Below are 17529 nucleotides of genomic sequence, written 5' to 3'. Positions count from 1 at the left end.
CACAGATTTGGACAGATTTCAAAACCTCAGCTTTGGCTTTGTCATTTAGAGAGAAGTAGAATCCTTCATTTAATCCAGATATGTAGAAATATGAAGAAATCAAATATTCTGATGGTGACTGATAAGAATAGTGATTAAAATTTGTGAATTATCTTATACTGTAGTCCTGGTGAACAAGACTTAGATTTTTATGTCATTAAAGGAAAACTGTTATATTTTGGTTATATTCTGAATCTTAGTCTTCTATCCAAAATATTAATATTTTTTCTGCCCAGTATTAGAATAGCTGTAAAGGATATCCTGCTTATTACAGATAATTTTAAGTTGCCATACAATGGAAAATTGCAATTTTAATTTAGAATGAGTGTAATTGTGTCAGTGCTCAGACTGCAGATGACATTTTTTAAGAATTCCCAAGTGACTGAAAACATATATTTTTTAATAGGAGTTTGCAGGTGGCTTTGTATGCCTAAAGCTTCAGACATAACCACCTTGTGATGGATGTACACTCAAAAAAAGTGCCGTTGCAAACTTTACTTAGGTGTTTTTTAATTGTTCCATGTTTAAGATCCGATTTTGTTCTTATTTTTCAGTGAGACCAATTCAAAACATTTACAGAACTTGAATAAAGCAAGAGAAGCCTTTGGCACTGGGTAGTGCATTTAGGTAATGGTAACAGTTAAGATTATCTGGATATTATGTTTTAATCATTGGAGAATGGGACTTATCCTGTCCAGCAGCAGACTAGGAGGAAGACAACACAGCGGGGTCATTTTGTGGAATTTCTGAGCCTCATCTCTGCAATACTAAAACTGCTTGGAAAGGGGATGCAAACCTCCCTACCTCCATGCACGAATAGCTGGTGCTTTCCCTCTCCAGCACTATGTGCCACACTGTGCCAAAGGCGCAGCTCCAAGGGAGCCGTGGTGGGCAGCAGAGCTACCCCAAGCACGCCCGCTGGGCACACTGGTGCCAGTGACCTCAGTCCTCCCTTTGCTGCTTGTGCCACACCAGGCTGGTGGTGTAGGCACAGCCTGGGCTCCCTGCGTCGATGCAGAACAGAAACATAGAATTTTCACCTAGAATTTTTCATTGTGTTCTTCTGCCACATATCATAGGATTATTTTCTCAGTAGTAAACAAGCTGTAGAGAGAGCGATGAAGATAGTGAAGAATGTAATGAAGCTTAAATCTGTAAATCCATTTAAATCTGCTTTCACTTCAGTGGCAAAGTTTGCACTCCAAGGCAATCTGAATGCTATTTTGTGTGATTGTATGTTGGCAGAAATAGAAAAAATTTCTTTGCTTTTCTGAACTGATGAAGTTACCAGAATCTTTTGTTTGCTCTTGACACACAGACATTGTGCAATTGCTTTTATTGTTTCCACAAAAGCAAACAGGAGCAGGGAGGGGTAGGTAAGGATGTGGAGAGTAGGAGAGATAGGAACATATAAAAGGAAATTGCATGTGCCTGTTATGTGTTTTTATTTCATGTTTTCCACAAGGTCCATGAATGCAAAATGAAGCTATTCCTCCTAATCTGCCTGCTGGTTTCTTGCTGTTGTCACGCTGGGGCAGTGAACCGGGAGTACTATATTGGCATCACAGAGACTGCCTGGAACTATGCACCTGGCAATGTCAGTGCCATCTCTGGACAGCTTTTTGCAGAAGAAGAGTGAGTAAAGCAATGTCACTGGTTGAGTTTTATTTGACGACTTCATCTGGTTTAGACACCAGGGCTGAAAACCTGGTGAAGGCAGTGAAATTAATGTTGGTGTCAGTGGATTTTCTGTCAAACATATAAGGGAATTCTGATTTTTTTTTCCTGGCTTGCTTGAGAATTGCATTCCAATGTTCTGCTAATTCAAAGTATTTGAATATGCAGGAGAGTGTGAATTTGTTGTAATGAAATATTTATTAAGTAGAGACTAGAATAAGAGCCTGAATGTCTAATGGTGTTTAATTTTGAATGTCTCAGGTGCTAGTGCTGAAGAAATGATTTTTGTTTTTAAATGCAGAATTGACAAATTTAAAAACAAATTATAAATTTAAAACTTTCCTACTGAGCACAGGTTTTCTTTTTAGTTATTCATTGTCAGCAGGGATGGTTTTCACTGGTGCAGAAGCACAGCTGGGTACTTCCACCCACAGTGGAGGAGCTGCGTTGCTTGTTACAAGGCAAAAAGGGTCCTGAGCAGAGTGAGAGCAGTAAGTAGGCTGAAGATACGTAGGGTGAGGAGGGGGGAAGAATTCTGGAGGTCTGAATAATCAATAGAGAAAATCTGGATATAAAAGGCATCAGAAAAATATTTGAGAGAAGAAAATTGTTCCTTTCTTCTCTTTTTTTCAGTGCCTTTAAAATTACATAGGACTATATCAAAGCAAAAACAATGATGAGAGAAATCGGAAATTAGAAAATCAGAAATCTCAAAAATGCAGTTCTCATTTAGTCTGTGGATGAGGGATTACAAGATTTCCTGTGGTTTGTTTTCTGTAGTAAGAGCCTCAGCCATAACCTGCCACTCAATCAGGTGTGAGATTAAGCAGTTAGCTTTTCATTTTTTCCACTCACACACTTCGTGAGGTGTAAGACATCGCCAGGGATTCAACAGGCTAGTTATTCTGATCGGGGGTGGAAACAGGGCATCCTGTCCGAGGATTGCAGAGCTGTGTTATAATACAACAAACCACTGCTGTTCACTGCACTTTCACTGCTTTCCCCTGGTCTGTGGTGACGTGCAGCATGCTACATTAATTTCAGGTTTTCAGTGGTTGTATGCCTGCAATGGAGCCAGTCCCTTGCATTCTACTTTTCAGTTTCTGCTTCTCTGATTCCCCTTCTCCTCCTGGATGCTTTTTGAGGGTGTACTTGCGTAGAGATTGATGCTGATAGGAGCAGGGAAAAACACAGTGCAGAAGGAATAATCTGCAACGAAATGGTAGCTGTTTAAATGGTCCAGGAAGAGCCATACCATACATGTTTGATTTAGGCTGCAGCTCAAGAGCCTCATGCACTCAGAATTATAGTAACTGAGCCTTTCCTCTCCAAGTGGAGCTCTGGACTTGCATTTGAATTACACTTCAGACCTGCACTTGCCAAGGCACCTTCTTCTACAGTTCCTTCCCCATGTGCTCAAACAATACTCCACCTTGTAGAAAATGCTTTGCATTTTTGGGCAGTATTAATTTATTTCACCACAAGGCTTGCATGTAGTTGCGCACAGCAGTGCAGAGACCTGGTCTTTATTTGAGACTATTAATTAAAAACCACGAGGCTGATGCATTTGTGTATTTTCTTTACAGGCAGGCTGAAGTCTTTCTCAAAAGAGGACCACACAGGATAGGAAACACTTACAAGAAGGCTATCTACATTCAGTATACCAATCATTTATATGACGTGATAGTTGAGAAACCTTCCTGGCTGGGTTTTTTAGGTCCTATAATTAAGGGAGAAGTTGGAGATTCCATTACTATTCACTTGAAAAACTTTGCTTCCAGAAACTACACACTGCATCCACATGGTGTAAGATACACAAAAGAAAATGAAGGTAAGCTTGATTCCATTCTGGACCAGAATTTATCAAAAGATAATCGTCCCTCTGAATGTAAGTGGTATTCTTCCATCAGAGAGAAGACTGGTCAAGTAAAAAGAGATTTAAACTGGGACACAATCAATTTAAAATAGGAGCTAAGTTGGGTAATTTTTCAAGAGTAGAATACAAAGACAAAAGTGGAATTTTTGAAGGAGGAAATTTTAGACCAACATTTTACCTGAAATAAGAACATTTGTGTTTCAACCGAAATAAGGGTATAAAGGTATAAGAGATTCAGGTATGAAGGATATATAAAAATGTGATGCTGTGAGGAAGACATTGTTAACAGTAATAATGTACTGCTCCAAATTCTTAACACTAAATTTATGTATATGGTATATAAGATACATAAGAATTTCTTAAAATGGGTAAACAGATATTGCTTAGTAATTTGTTTTCATTACAATTAGTATGTGCCTTGATATAGATGCACTCTGTCAGATCAAAACAGTGATTATGTAGCAGTATGTACACTTTTCAGAATTTTTTTCTGTTGCTATCATTCCAGTAACACCTATATTCCTTCAGGGCATATGCAATTTTTTAGAACAGTTTCCAAGATTGATATTTAACAAATGTTTTACAAAATTTGAATTGTTATCTTTTTGCAAGAAGCACATAGTCCCCTCTGAATAAATTAAGGACTAACATTAATGGGCCATTAATCGAAGTACTCCTATGGACCTCAAAAGCAAATGTAAAGATTCCCAAAGAGAAAGAAAACATCTACTCATCTGATTTAAAAGTTGTGGATTTTTAACCTGTATTCAGATGTTCAGTCCATTTTGCTGCAGCATGTAGTCAACTTTCAGCATGGCAGGTGCTATCCTAACACCCTCTTGTGAAAGTGTTGTGCTAATGTTGATTGTGTGGAATTCTTCAGGAGCTTTTTATCCTGACACTACCAAAGATTTGCAAAAGCAAGATGATGCTGTGGAGCCTGGAGGCCAGTACACTTACACATGGGATGTGACAGAAGATCAAGGTCCAGCTAAAGCAGATGCAGACTGCATAACCAGGGCTTACCACTCCCACATAGATGCTCCAAGAGATGTTGCCTCAGGGCTTGTTGGGCCTTTAATAATTTGCAGGAAAGGTAAACCATAAATAAATGAGTAAATAAATACATATGCAAGGTGATTGATAATTATCATTGATTAATATCAGTGAAATTACTTCCTGGAAGAGGAGAAGATTACAATTGATTTTGAAATAACTGGTTTTGGTCTTCTCAATCAGCTGCCTTCAATAGTGTAGGAAGTAGTTTGATTTTGTGTATGAGAATGAATATAATTTGCAGAATACTTTGTTCACAAATCTGTATGAATGAGATGTGCTATGCTAGCAATGTGCAAGGAATCATAAATACTTATGTAGGAAAGAGATTAATATGCACTATTTATTTTCAGTAATTTTATAGAATCTATCAAAGGGGATTTTTTGTTTCTTAAGTGTGTCTGTAAGTTTATGTATACAGTCACACTCAAGAAAAGTGTCAAAATATGAAGTAAAAAGGGTCCAACCCTACTGAGACTAGAGTCAAAACTGACAAAAAAAATTAATATCAAAGTTACCAAAGATTTTGAATATACCGCTTTATTTTTCAGATACAATGAATAGGGACGCTGATCAACACTTTGATGCTGAATTTATCCTTATGTTTTCTGTGGTGGATGAAAATCTCAGTTGGTATCTCGAGGACAATATCAGAACATATTGTTTTGAGCCTTCCAAAGTGGACAAAGATGATGAGGACTTCCAGGAAAGCAATAAAATGCACTGTGAGAGAACATTATATAAATGTTGTTTGTCACTGATCTCGTGAAGTAATATTTTTCTGTCTTGTCTCTTTTAAAGATGAATTGTAGAATTCTTTTTTTTTTTTTTTAATCAGGGATTTTTCTTAGAGGATTAAGACAGATTCTTTTAAATAAAAATTAAAAAATTAAAAAGTGATGGCAAGCATTGTACAATCAAATCTTTGGAGCTGTGATATAAAATTCTTAGGGCCAAGAAGCTCTTTGCCAGTGTAATTTTCCCAGGCATTCTAAACACAGTTGTGTTACTTTGTTCTGCTTCTCAGTCCTGAGCTCTGTACTATAATTTCATAGTTTAGAAAAACAGTTCTTACTGTTAGTGTAAACAAATAAGATACCTCTGGCTCCAGCATGTATTCCAGAATCATATCTATGTAGAGGAAGCATGTGTCTGATACTGGCAGTGATTTTCAAAAGTGTGGAGCTGTCTTTTGAAACTCTTTCTATTTTGAAGAATAGATAAATTGGTTGTATGATACCTGCATTTGAAGGAAACATCCTAAGGTCTGTGAAGTTAACTGTAAAAATAACATTTCTTTTAGCAATCAATGGGTACATGTATGGATACCTCCCAAACCTCACAATGTGTGTGGAAGATAAGATAAAATGGCATCTTTTTGGCATGGGTAATGAAGCTGATATCCATTCAGCCTACTTTCATGGACAGACTTTAATAGAAAGACATCATCGAGTTGATACCATCAGCCTCTTCCCAGCCACATTCATTGATGCTGTCATGGTACCAAGGAGCCCTGGGGAATGGCTGCTCAGCTGCCAAGTGAATGACCACATTGAAGGTACAGTATAAATTTCAGTGATCAGAATTTTTTTAGCTTGAGTTAAGAGTTTACTGAGTCACTTTTGCAGGGCTCTTGACCTGGTGATATGCCAGGCAGTATTCTCCTCTAGGTAAAAAACCTCTCAGAGTAATTGAAATGCCTACAAGTGCATTAGATGTGTTTGAACCTGTAGCCATGAGAATCAAGGGATTCTTTTCTCCAGTGGACATCAGCAGCAGCTGGCAGCAATTAGCCCAGCTGCATTTTTGCAAGCCTTGCCTTTGGGCAAAAAAACCAGCATGTCATTTGCCTCCTGCTGGAGATAACTAACCACAATTTTCTGTTTGACAACAAAAAAGATGGGCCTTATTCCATCTTTGACAAAGGGCACAGAACAGGCAGGCTAACTTGGCTGTTGAGAAATACAAGTTCTGGAGAGTGCATTCATGAATAAGCAGAGGTGTTCATTTATCTTTCCTGTATTATCCTGTATTTTCGGTTGTAACAGCCATATTAAATACTTAGAAGCTAATTCCAGGCTTTTGAATGTAAGTGAGAGAAGTCATTTGTCACAGAAGTGGGAAAGAACATGGAACTGAAAATCATTCTCCATGATTTGAAAACTCCAAAATAAAAAGAAGTGTGTAACCTACAGATTCAATTACACAGAGGTTCCAAGCTTTATCAGATCAAGCAATATCCTGATATGGCTGAGGCATTCTGGCCAAGACTTAAACCCCACAAATTGGCCTGATTTATAGTGGTAAAAGGGCTCTCTTCACTATATTGTGTCTCCAGCAAGCAGATTTACCAACTGCTTCCCTTAGGATGCAGACTTGGGAGTTCCACAAGTAAGTTGCTGATTATATTTAGATAGAGAATAGTCAGTCTGGTAACATCCTTCCTTGGCTGATGGCTCACGGACAGCACTGTGTCCACTCTACCCTAATCTTCTCTACCATGCCAGCCGCAGCTTCACGAGCAGAACGCCCTTTACCACACCTGTCTGCCTGCTGTGGATACCACGGCTGTGTTTCTATATCCTAGCTCAGCTGGCACACCTCCTTTTATAGCATTTATCTTCCACTTTGTGATTTGCATATCCATCAATGGTGTGGGAATTCTCCAGACAACAGAAGAGCTGTTGGACGCAGGGAAAGAGATAACAAAATGCAGTTCCCTCTCCCTAGGTTTCTCTACCTCTTTTTTCCCAGGTGGTATGCAGGCCCTTTTTAAAGTAGAAGATTGTAAGAAATCCACACCAGGTCACAGTGAGAGTACAAAGATAAGACAGTACTTCCTTGCTGCTGAAGAGATCATCTGGAATTATGGCCCATCTGCAGTGAACCATTTTACAGGACAAGAATTAATTGTTGACAGGTAAATACCTCTAATTAAAGAAGTTTTATTTTCCAAGAAGAATTGATTTAAGCATGCTAATTAAGGTAAGCCATATGGTAGAGCTGATTTTTAAGCATAATTGCTCATTGTCCTCATCTGTGATTAAATATTAGTGCTAGAATAAATATCAGACCAAATTAGGTCATTTGTTTTCCTTGTAATCTTTCCTTAAATTTTGCTGCTATGTTAGTCATTTCACTGGGATTAAGATTAATTGTTATGTCATGTATAGGCTGTGACTCCCGATTATTCAAGATGGTTGATTATTCTGAGTTAGGGAACAAATCAGGAGATCGTGACCATTGCCTTAGATGATGAAATTCATGCTAACCATATCTCATCTAGGAAACAGATTGCATGAGATAGCTTTGCTCTTCACACTGTGTTTACATATTTAAGACCTGGATATGCTGAATACATTGATTCCTCAAGTTTTTCATCTGCTTGCTCTTCCGCAAGCAATGAGGCACAGTTCAATGTTTGAATAGTGCTTGGAAAACACTGAAAGGTCCTTTCTTAAAGAGTAGAAGTGTTGACTGAGTCCTCTCACTTTGTATATAGATGTTACATATTCTTGGTATTCGTATCTGCTCCTGTTGAATTTTTGTGCCTTCTAATTAGAAGAAGAGTAAATTCAAGTTTATGAAATGTTGACTAGAAATCATTGTTAAAGAGCCTCTAAGCATACTGGCTTTGTAAGGGGCAGCTCAGCACAGTGGATTTTTCTTAATGAGAAGATAGTGAAGGTTAATGGATTCCTGCACATCTTCTCCATCACTGCATGTAAGTGTGTGACCAAACCACTGGAAAGAAACCCAAAAGACAAACTCAGCATGCCATAGCTCTGAAAACAGGGTTGAGGTCTGACTGCTTTTTTACAACTGAGCATTTTGATTTGAAACGTTTGTATCTATTGCAATTTCTTTTACACAGTGAATCTCACATATTTTTTGAACAAAGTGAGACAAGGATTGGTGGCTCCTACAAAAAAGCAATGTACAAAGAATACACAGATGGGTCTTTCACTGAATATAAAAAAAGGCTTGCAGAGGAAGCACACCTTGGACTCCTAGGTAAGAGAGTCAAAATTTTTTCATGTCAAAGATTTATGAGAGTAAATAGTCACTTCCACTGGTTAGTGAGCAGTGCCCTGCCCTCCAAGGAGAAGCCCTTAGCTCTCCCTGCCTCCAGCAGTCGCTAGTGCCTGTGGTTTCCCCCAGGGTGTTATGAAGCTCTTGAATGCAACACTGTCATGGTATCCAGCTTCCCTGTAGGAGCATGCCATGGTCTCCAAAGGTCAGGCTCTTAATTACAAGGCCAGGCTAGGCAGATCTAGTTCTATTGACAACCTTGCTGCTCCTGGCATGGGTTGGTGCTAATGTCTGTAAATCCCTTTCCAAAGGGAGGAAACTATCCTGAAAGTCACTGGGCCTCCATGTGAACAGGGATTGGTTGCTGCTGGGCTGTTGTGCGATTCAGGCCGTGTGCCAGGGACCCGGTCTGCGGCCACAGGGGCCCAGGGGCATTCCTCACGCAAGGGAAAAAGCAGCCAGCCACTGAATGCCATAAATTCGTGGTGACCATTTAATAGAAATATCCCCTAATTAGACCGTGTACGCTTTTCCAGGACCTGTGATCAGGGCTGAAGTGGGTGAGCGCATCAGGGTGACCTTCCGGAACAACGCCAGCCGCCCGTTCAGCATCCAGCCGCACGGCGTGAGCTACCGCAGGAGCGGGGCCGGGGCGCGCTTCGGCACCGCGCCCGCGGGTGAGCCGCAGCCCCGAGCAGCCGCCCTCCCACCTGCCCGCGTGGTACAGGCGAGAAAAGAAAGAATGTGCGCTTGGCAGAATTCTCAATGCTGATTTCTGTAATAGGTGCCGAATCTCCAGCCTCTCACGTGAATCCCGGCACCACATTTACATATGAATGGGATGTGCCAGAAGATGTGGGTCCCACAGAGCAAGACCCAGACTGTTTAACCTGGCTTTATTACTCAGCTGTGGATGCAGTCAGAGACACCAGTTCTGGCCTTGTGGGTCCTCTCCTAGTGTGCAGGAAAGGAGCTCTGCTTTCTTCTGGGAAACAGGTCAGTCAAAGAAGAAAAATGGAAACGTGCATTGTCACAGCTGAATCTGCTTTCTCTTCCCAGACTGCACCACCTCCTCTCCACATCACAGTTTCACCGATGTCCTAAGGGGAATAAACAACATGAAGAAAGTGGGTTTCCAGTATCTGGCTCCAGACAGACAGATACTGCTATGTGAAAACACCATTGTCATGAGCAGCTGCTGGCATTCAAGTATCAGCTATGATGAGAATCTCTAGGAAAATGTAGAGATTTTAAAGATCAAATACAAACTCGTTTCCAGAGGTGGTCCCTGCTGATAGAATGAACATTTGTAGATACTTAGTTACCAGATACAGCAATTACAGATCTTGGAGATCATAAGAATGAAGTATCAATGTATGCATTTACTCTATTTTGTGTCTTGTATTGATAAATTATTACAACATAGGATTTTTGTCCCCTGACATTTTCTGCTCATTCATTTTTATTTTCCCTTCTATTTATTCTCAACAGAAAAATGTGAACATGGAGTTTTTTCTACTTGCCACAGTATTTGATGAAAATCTGAGCTGGTATTTGGATGATAATATTTTGATGTTTACACTAAGTCCTGATAAAATTGACAAAGATGATGAAGACTTCCAAGAATCTAACAAAATGCACTGTAAGAAAGCTATTAGTTAGTGAAATATTAATTTCTGCAGTAAGGTTTTTACTTTAATTGTTTCATGTTTGGGGCAGGAAAGCTGTATAGTGCAGAGACATTTCATTACTTTCCAGTGGAAAAAAACCCCAAATATTTCAGTGCAATTCAGTTTCAACCAAATGTGGTAGTTCAAAGTATAATGTCGGCTGTTCAATGTGTTGCATGGCAGTTGAGGATTTAGCATGGTTACGTACAACTTTGAGCAGAGAGAAGGAGGAGTTAGGTCTTCAGCCTGTATGCAACCACTATGAGTGCAACCAGCCAGCAAGACGAAACTGACCTCTGCTTTGCAGATGGTGTAGCTGAAAGGAAGTTTTTCAGAGAGTTACAGAGAAGTTGAGGTGGGATGGGACCTCTGGAGGTCACCTGTTCCAACAGCCTGCTCGAGTAGGGCCACCCAGAGCCACTTGCTCAAGACCATGTCCTGATGACTTTTGAACACCTCCAAGGATGGAGACTCCACCATCTCTCTGGGCAGCCTCTGCCAGTGCTTGGTCAGCCTCACAGTGCTTCCTGACATTTGTAGGGAGCCTCCTGTGTGTCACTTGGTGTCTGTTAGTGTCAGCAGGGCTTCTGTCCCTATGACTGGGTACCACTGGGAAGAGCCTGGCTCCATCCTCTTGGCACTTTCTCTGAAGGTGTTTGTACAGGTGGGTGAGATCCCCCAAGCTGCCCCTTCTTCAGGCTGAAGGGTTATCACAGCTCCCTCAGCCTTTCCCTGCAGGAAGAAATGCTTTCTTGTCCCTTCATCATCCTCATGGCCCTTTGTTGCCCTCTCTCCAGTGTGTTCATGTCTTCCACACTGGGGAGCCCAGAACTCAGCACAGCCCTGCAGGTGTGGCCTCAGCAGCGCTGAGCAGAGGGCAGGGGTCCCCTCCCTCCATCTGCCAGCTGAACTTTGCCTCAGAATGGCTCTTTGCTTCTTTAATAGGGCAGAACTGAGTTTCACACTGTTTGTGTTTTAGTACTGCACAAATGTTTTCCAAGTTTCATGTGAAAAAGACGTTTTTACCCTCAGGCCCTAACTCTGCCAGTAAGTACTAATTTTTAAGCATATTTGTTTTATGCATTTTGAAAAAATTTCCCTTCAGGACCATCCCTGTTTACAGACTCTTGGTACTGAGCATTGAGTGGTACCTGAGAAGCCCACGATTTGAAAGTTTTGCAAAGGACTATCTAGAAAGGGTTAGTAACTCAAACTAAAAAAACCCTCCTGATTGCCTTCACTGTACACCTGGAGGGTGTTGCTAGATACAAAACAGGATTTTTTATGCATCCTGTATACGTGACAAGTAGAAAGCAGGGAAATTTCCAGTTGGCCAAGGTAGCAATATGTGCTGTGGATATTGAAAAGGGAAACAGCTGGAAATTATTTTTAAACACTGGGGTTTAAAAGTTGTTTTGCTTGAATTGATTCCTTAGTTTTCTTGATGTGATAAAGTGTTTTATCATTGATATTTCTGTCAGTCTAAGACATGACATTACATCTGAAGTGTTTATTAATTAATCTCTATTGCAGAATTAAGTAATATACTAACCAAGGTGGCTTTTGCTTTCTCAAATCTACAGCCATTAATGGTTATATGTATGGAAACCAGCCTGGTCTTGAGATGTGTAAAGGAAGCGTTGTTTCCTGGCATTTGATGGGCTTGGGTTCAGAAGTTGATGTCCATGGGATATACTTCTCAGAAAACACATTTGTAACTAAAGGAACAAGAAGGGATACAGCAAATCTATTTCCACATACAGTTCTTACAGCTATTATGAAGCCTGATTCTGAAGGTAAATGTCTTATTTAAAAATCCTGTTACTAATGCAGAAACTGTTACCTATGAATGCTTTGTGCAGAGACAAGCTTTAAGTAGTTGGTATATTGATCCTGGTGCTAAAACTGTGTACAGGTGTGTTTGAAGGGCAGCAAACTGTAAGAACATATGTTCTTAATGCTAAATTCTTGATTTTCCTAGCTCCTCTGTATGCTGAATTTTATTACTACAAGTAGCCATACTGCTCAAAGATTTTGGACCTTATATGAGCAATAACCTGTGTCACAGTCTCCTCAAGTCTTTGTTTCTTATATGACCCCTAGGAGTATTTGAAGTGTCCTGCCTGACAGCAGACCACTACACTGGGGGCATGAAACAGAACTACAAAGTGAAAAAATGCCACTCGTGGAATGTAGATTTGTCTATGTATTTGCATGAAAAGATTTACTACATTGCTGCAGTGGAAGTTGAATGGGACTATTCTCCTAACAGGACATGGGAATTCGAGCGGCATCAATACCATAAGGAAAGGTACTTCGGAATACACACAGGGGAAAAAAATGCAAAAAAAGCAAAGGAACAACTCCTGTTGCTTCTCTCTGAACCTTTTCCTCTTCCAGACATTTCTAGACACACTTTCTTTTCACAAATATATTTTGGGCTTACTTGAATTTCTCCTTCCCCAGCAGTGCTGCCATGTAACTGAGCCAGACAGCACAATGGTTGAGAAATCACACAGATCTTCTGTGGGACAGGTGTAGATTTTAATGGATCCTGGATAATGCATGTGCATTTGTTATTTACTGATGTTGGTAGTCTTTGATGCGGAAAGCTTAAAATATTCATTGTCATCTTATCTATGATGACTATGTCCCGATAAACAAGGTCTTTGTCTCATGTTTATTTGTAGTCTAAGTAAGTCCTTTTTGACCCCTCTCAATTTCATGAGCTTACACAAGATATGTTCATGATTGAATTCACTTACTATGAAGCTCGTTGTCTTGGTGTTTTATTTCCAGTATTTGAATCTCAGTGAGAGAGAACTGATTGGATAAACTAATTCATGCCAATTAGCAGCAAAGGCTAAACAAGAATGATTAATTTCTGTGTTCCACCTGAATAACTTGAGTAGCAGATTATAACTCTATTTTGATATTAACTTAATTGTATTTTCTTTTTTCCTCCGTTGATAGTACATTTCCTTGCCCTGTGTACCAGTGGACTCTGATGTAATTCTAAGCACAAGTAATATGGACTATGCTGTTACCAGACTTTCCCCCCCCCCCATATTGTGTCCTGCCCCCATGATCTCAACAGAGAATCCCTCCCATTTAATGTCAGCAAGGCACTTCAGCTTTACAAGTTTTAGGCTTCATTTCAGACGTACACTGAAGTTGCCAAAGGCTGTTTGTGCAAGTTGCTGTGTGTCTTCGTGCAATCTGCTGCATTTGCCAGGCCAAACAGTCAGCATTTTTTCCAAGTACCATAGACTTGATCTATTTATAGTAGGGTTCTAAACCTCCTAAAGGGGAACCTCCCACCTTAACAAGAGTGTTTTCATGTTGAAGATACTAGCAGTTTATGAGATTACTCTTTCAGTTTATGAGATTACTTCTTCTTTTGAGCCAGATTCTTGCTTGATAGTTAATTGCAATACCTGCAAAAGATGTTCTAAAGTACATGAAGGAATGCATTTCTTTCTTCTTTTGGCAGCCCTGGCAATCCATTTTTAAATAAAGATGACAAATTCATTGGCTCAAAGTACAAAAAGGTAGTATATCGTGAGTACACCGATCAGACTTTCAGTACTCCCAAAAACAGAGCAAAGGAGCAGCAGCACCTGGAAATTCAAGGTAAAGACATCATGTTCAGTTTTGAAAATGAAAAAAAATGCAGTCACGCAAATCAAAAGATACTATTTGAATAATATTGAGTACAGTTCTACCCACAAAAAATTCCCTCAATCTAAATGGAAAACCTACTTGGAACTGCTACTTTTACTGTAGTGCTTTCCCTGCAAGATAACATTGCTTGCTCTACAAGCGAAAAAAAAAAAAAACTTTTGGTTTGCTGCTTGGTCAGAGATTCTAAGTCAGCATAAAACTGGGCAGCAACATCCAAACTGACTTCAGTAGGTGCTCAGAACTTGAGACGTAGAGGCCTAACTTTAACATCTCAAGTTGGCATGTCATAGTGAACATTATCCAGTTTGCATCTGACTTATAAGTTAATGCTGTGAATTTGAACACAACAAGCTGGCTCTATGAGTGTTCTGATGTTTTGTAAAACCAAGTTAATCTTTCTTTTCAATCCAACAGGGCCACTGCTTGTGTCAAATATTGGAGATAAAATTATAATAGTTTTTAAGAACTTAGCATCAAGACCTTATTCTATCCATGCCCATGGAGTGAAAACAGACAGTTCTGTTGTTGCTGTAACTAACCCAGGTATCAAACCACCCTTTTTTATTTCCAGCAGGTAACATCAAGATGTCTGGAAAGATTTAGCAGGCTTCCAGACAGCAGGAAAAAACATAATTTTTGTTCATCTTGCCTCAAATTCTTAAATTTTTGATGCTGATTATGACAAATATTTCTACAGTTCAAATGCCCCTCCTAATTATTGCTGTGTATCCTAGTCCTTGACTTATCAGTAATTTTTTGACACAATGTGGCTGCACCTTTCATGAAAGCAAACAGATTTGCCTCCATTGGGAAAGCATAGCTTATGCTATTACTTCTCAATTTCCTCTGTGATCTGTACAAAATATACAATCAACTGTTAAGTATGGTGAACTGGACAGTGCAGACACGCTCACACACCCAAAACCATTGTCAAGAAGAATCAGGGATCTGCAGAAGGGGCCATCAGCTAGCCAGAGCAGTAAATGGGAAGGGGAACTCCCAAGACAAATACCAGCTGTAAATGGAAATAACATGTGCTTCATGATGACCATCTGTAGGCCAGCACACTGAAAACTTCAAAAATTAATTGATACTTATTTAATTCAGGTGATACAAAAATATATGTCTGGAAAATCCCAGAGAGATCTAGTCCTGGGAGAGGAGATTCACATTGTATTGCATGGGCATACCATTCAACAGTGGACATTGTTAAGGTACATTATTGATATCAGTTTTGTTTGTGTCTCCAACATAGATATAGTCAAAGGAGATGAGTTTGAAACTCTTTCTGCTTTCTCTGCCAAGTTATTTCCTCTATTACAATACCTTCCAATTTATATGTTTCTTGAAGGCAAGTTGCAAGAACATCAGGGCAAAAATTCAATGCTAGACATTCATGGTTTTGCTTTTGGTATAGATCTTCTCACATTCCCTAATGTGAGAAGCTAACACTTTATAGCTGGCTCAATATCTAATCAGCCACTTGTGGGAAAACTAAAATGCAACTGTGAAATACAACTCTGTCATTTTTTACCAAGCATGAATTAGCTTAACATAGTATTTTTATGGAAATGAAAATATTCTTGCCACTGTCTCAACAAATACAAATAGTGTCAAGAAGTATATTTTGAATGGAAATCAAGCTCAAAATTATAAAAATAGTTTGAAAAAAGAGCAGTAAATTAATATGGAAGAAATGCTTATAACAAGAGATGAAAATGACATAGTCTTCATTGAACTTGATTCCAGGGTAGCATATAACAGCAGAGAATTAACTTTGTTTGACACTGGCTGTCCTTCTTCCCAGATACTGACAGCTGTGAAGATAGTAAAAGGATTCCTTTATGCCATTAAAAGTACTTCTGTTTAATTACATCTTACAAATCTGTGAGTTTTCATTTGTCATTTCAGGACACTTACAGCGGATTAATAGGCACACTTATTGTGTGTCATAGACATTACCTGCCATCATTCCATACTAAAAAGAAAGTTCAGTTTGCTCTTCTCTTTATGGTTTTTGATGAAAATGAGTCATGGTACTTGGATGAAAACATTAAAACGTATTCTACCAACCCACACCTTGTTGACAAAGAGGAAGAGGGATTCCTTGAAAGTAATAAAATGCATGGTATGTTTCCCAATTTAGTTCATATAGCTCTGTGAGTTTTACAAAAATATGTATTTGAAAGTAGCACATATAAATTCAACTTTCTCAGCCCTTTGAATTCCAGGACAGAAGGCCTGAAAAGCTTTACTCAAACTGTTTGAAAACACTGCTCATGCCAGTGAATGACATTTTTTTCACAAGTTAAAAAGCCTTTAACAACAACAAAACCCCCATGGAATATTCTCACGTTGAAGTTTTAGTACAGAAAGAATAAAAATGAAATTTGAAGTTCTGATTTGATGTCAGTAAGCAACTGCTCTGGATATTTTGGAAGGGCTATGTGCATCCTGAAAGCATGTCTTTGTAAAGCCTATTCTTTTACAAAGATTGACAGGAATTTCAGATCTTTAAAAAAAGATCTGCAATTCCCACAGCTCTTTTAAAATTGCAATATTAGCAATAATGTACAGCAAAGAAATTTTGTCTTTATTTCTAGTTTAATGTGGAATATAAACACAACCATTCATCACGTACCATCCAAAACCATTACTTTTGTTTGGCATTGGCTTTCAAATCTTTCAATGGCTATTATATTAGAGATAACAATACAAAATACACAAAATCTTATTTGTTTTCTCTGTCTTACTTTCCTTCTTTTTAGCCATTAATGGAAAGGTGTTTGGAAATCTGCATGGCCTGACTATGCATGTTGGAGATAATGTCAGCTGGTATCTGATGGGAATGGGCAATGAGATAGACATTCACACAGTACACTTCCATGGCCACAGCTTTGACTACAAGGTATCAGGTCTTTTTCACTTATTTCTTGCTGTGTTAAGAATGAGGTAAGTAAAGTATCAAGGACTGTTATCTATGGTGAAAAGTCATCTTGCAATATTAAGCAGGGCTTGTACTTCGACCATAAGGGTTTTATGCCTCAAACCTGTATTTGATCAACATACAAGAACCAGAGAATATCTGCCAGTAGCATTCACTCACTAGTAACCTCAGAAGTTACTTCAACAAGATAGCTGTGAATTTTTCGTGGCTGTGGTAAGACAAAAGCTATAGTTTTCCTTCATTTCCACTTAGTTGCTAGTTTATAAAACTTTGGAGCATGAAGTGGATGTACAAAATGATGCTTCAGTAGAAATGATACACAGAAAATGTGTTTAACACAGTTTAACTGTTGCTTCTTTTTGTCTTGAAGCAAACAGGGATTTACCGGGCAGATGTCTTTGACCTGTTCCCTGGGACATCCCAAACTGTGGAAATGACCCCACAGAACCCTGGAACCTGGCTGTTACACTGTCACGTTACTGACCACATCCACGCAGGCATGGAAGCGACCTACACTGTGCTCCCAAAGGAAGGTAAGAGCCACCCAG

General features: G+C 39.3%; 2 protein-coding genes across 2 annotated transcripts in view; one reads left to right on the top strand and one right to left on the bottom strand.

Annotated features, from left to right (window-relative positions):
* Positions 1-1415: 1415 nt before the first annotated feature.
* Positions 1416-17529, top strand: part of LOC121336478 (ceruloplasmin) — a 17354-nt gene continuing 1240 nt past the window's right edge. Inside the window, exons 1-18 of the mRNA XM_041405644.1 lie at positions 1416-1674; positions 3303-3547; positions 4476-4688; positions 5200-5373; positions 5952-6206; positions 7403-7568; positions 8523-8662; positions 9217-9357; positions 9465-9676; positions 10172-10322; positions 11934-12146; positions 12454-12661; positions 13844-13983; positions 14449-14577; positions 15142-15248; positions 15946-16162; positions 16803-16942; positions 17352-17514. Coding sequence (XP_041261578.1) covers positions 1520-1674; positions 3303-3547; positions 4476-4688; positions 5200-5373; positions 5952-6206; positions 7403-7568; positions 8523-8662; positions 9217-9357; positions 9465-9676; positions 10172-10322; positions 11934-12146; positions 12454-12661; positions 13844-13983; positions 14449-14577; positions 15142-15248; positions 15946-16162; positions 16803-16942; positions 17352-17514 — 3169 coding nt within the window. The 5' untranslated portion in view covers positions 1416-1519. The remainder of the gene's footprint in view (positions 1675-3302; positions 3548-4475; positions 4689-5199; positions 5374-5951; positions 6207-7402; positions 7569-8522; positions 8663-9216; positions 9358-9464; positions 9677-10171; positions 10323-11933; positions 12147-12453; positions 12662-13843; positions 13984-14448; positions 14578-15141; positions 15249-15945; positions 16163-16802; positions 16943-17351; positions 17515-17529) is intronic.
* HPS3 (HPS3 biogenesis of lysosomal organelles complex 2 subunit 1) overlaps positions 13847-17529 on the bottom strand; it is a 25925-nt gene continuing 22242 nt past the window's right edge. Inside the window, exon 18 of the transcript XR_005952775.1 lies at positions 13847-13970. The gene's annotated coding sequence lies outside the window, so the exon portion shown is untranslated. The remainder of the gene's footprint in view (positions 13971-17529) is intronic.

Source organism: Onychostruthus taczanowskii, unplaced genomic scaffold (assembly GCF_017590055.1).
Source record: "Onychostruthus taczanowskii isolate IOZ18803 unplaced genomic scaffold, ASM1759005v1 scaffold24, whole genome shotgun sequence".
Taxonomy (NCBI): Eukaryota; Metazoa; Chordata; class Aves; order Passeriformes; family Passeridae; genus Onychostruthus; species Onychostruthus taczanowskii.
The sequence above is the reverse complement of the archived record's forward strand: the minus strand, read 5'-3'. Positions and strand labels throughout refer to the sequence as shown.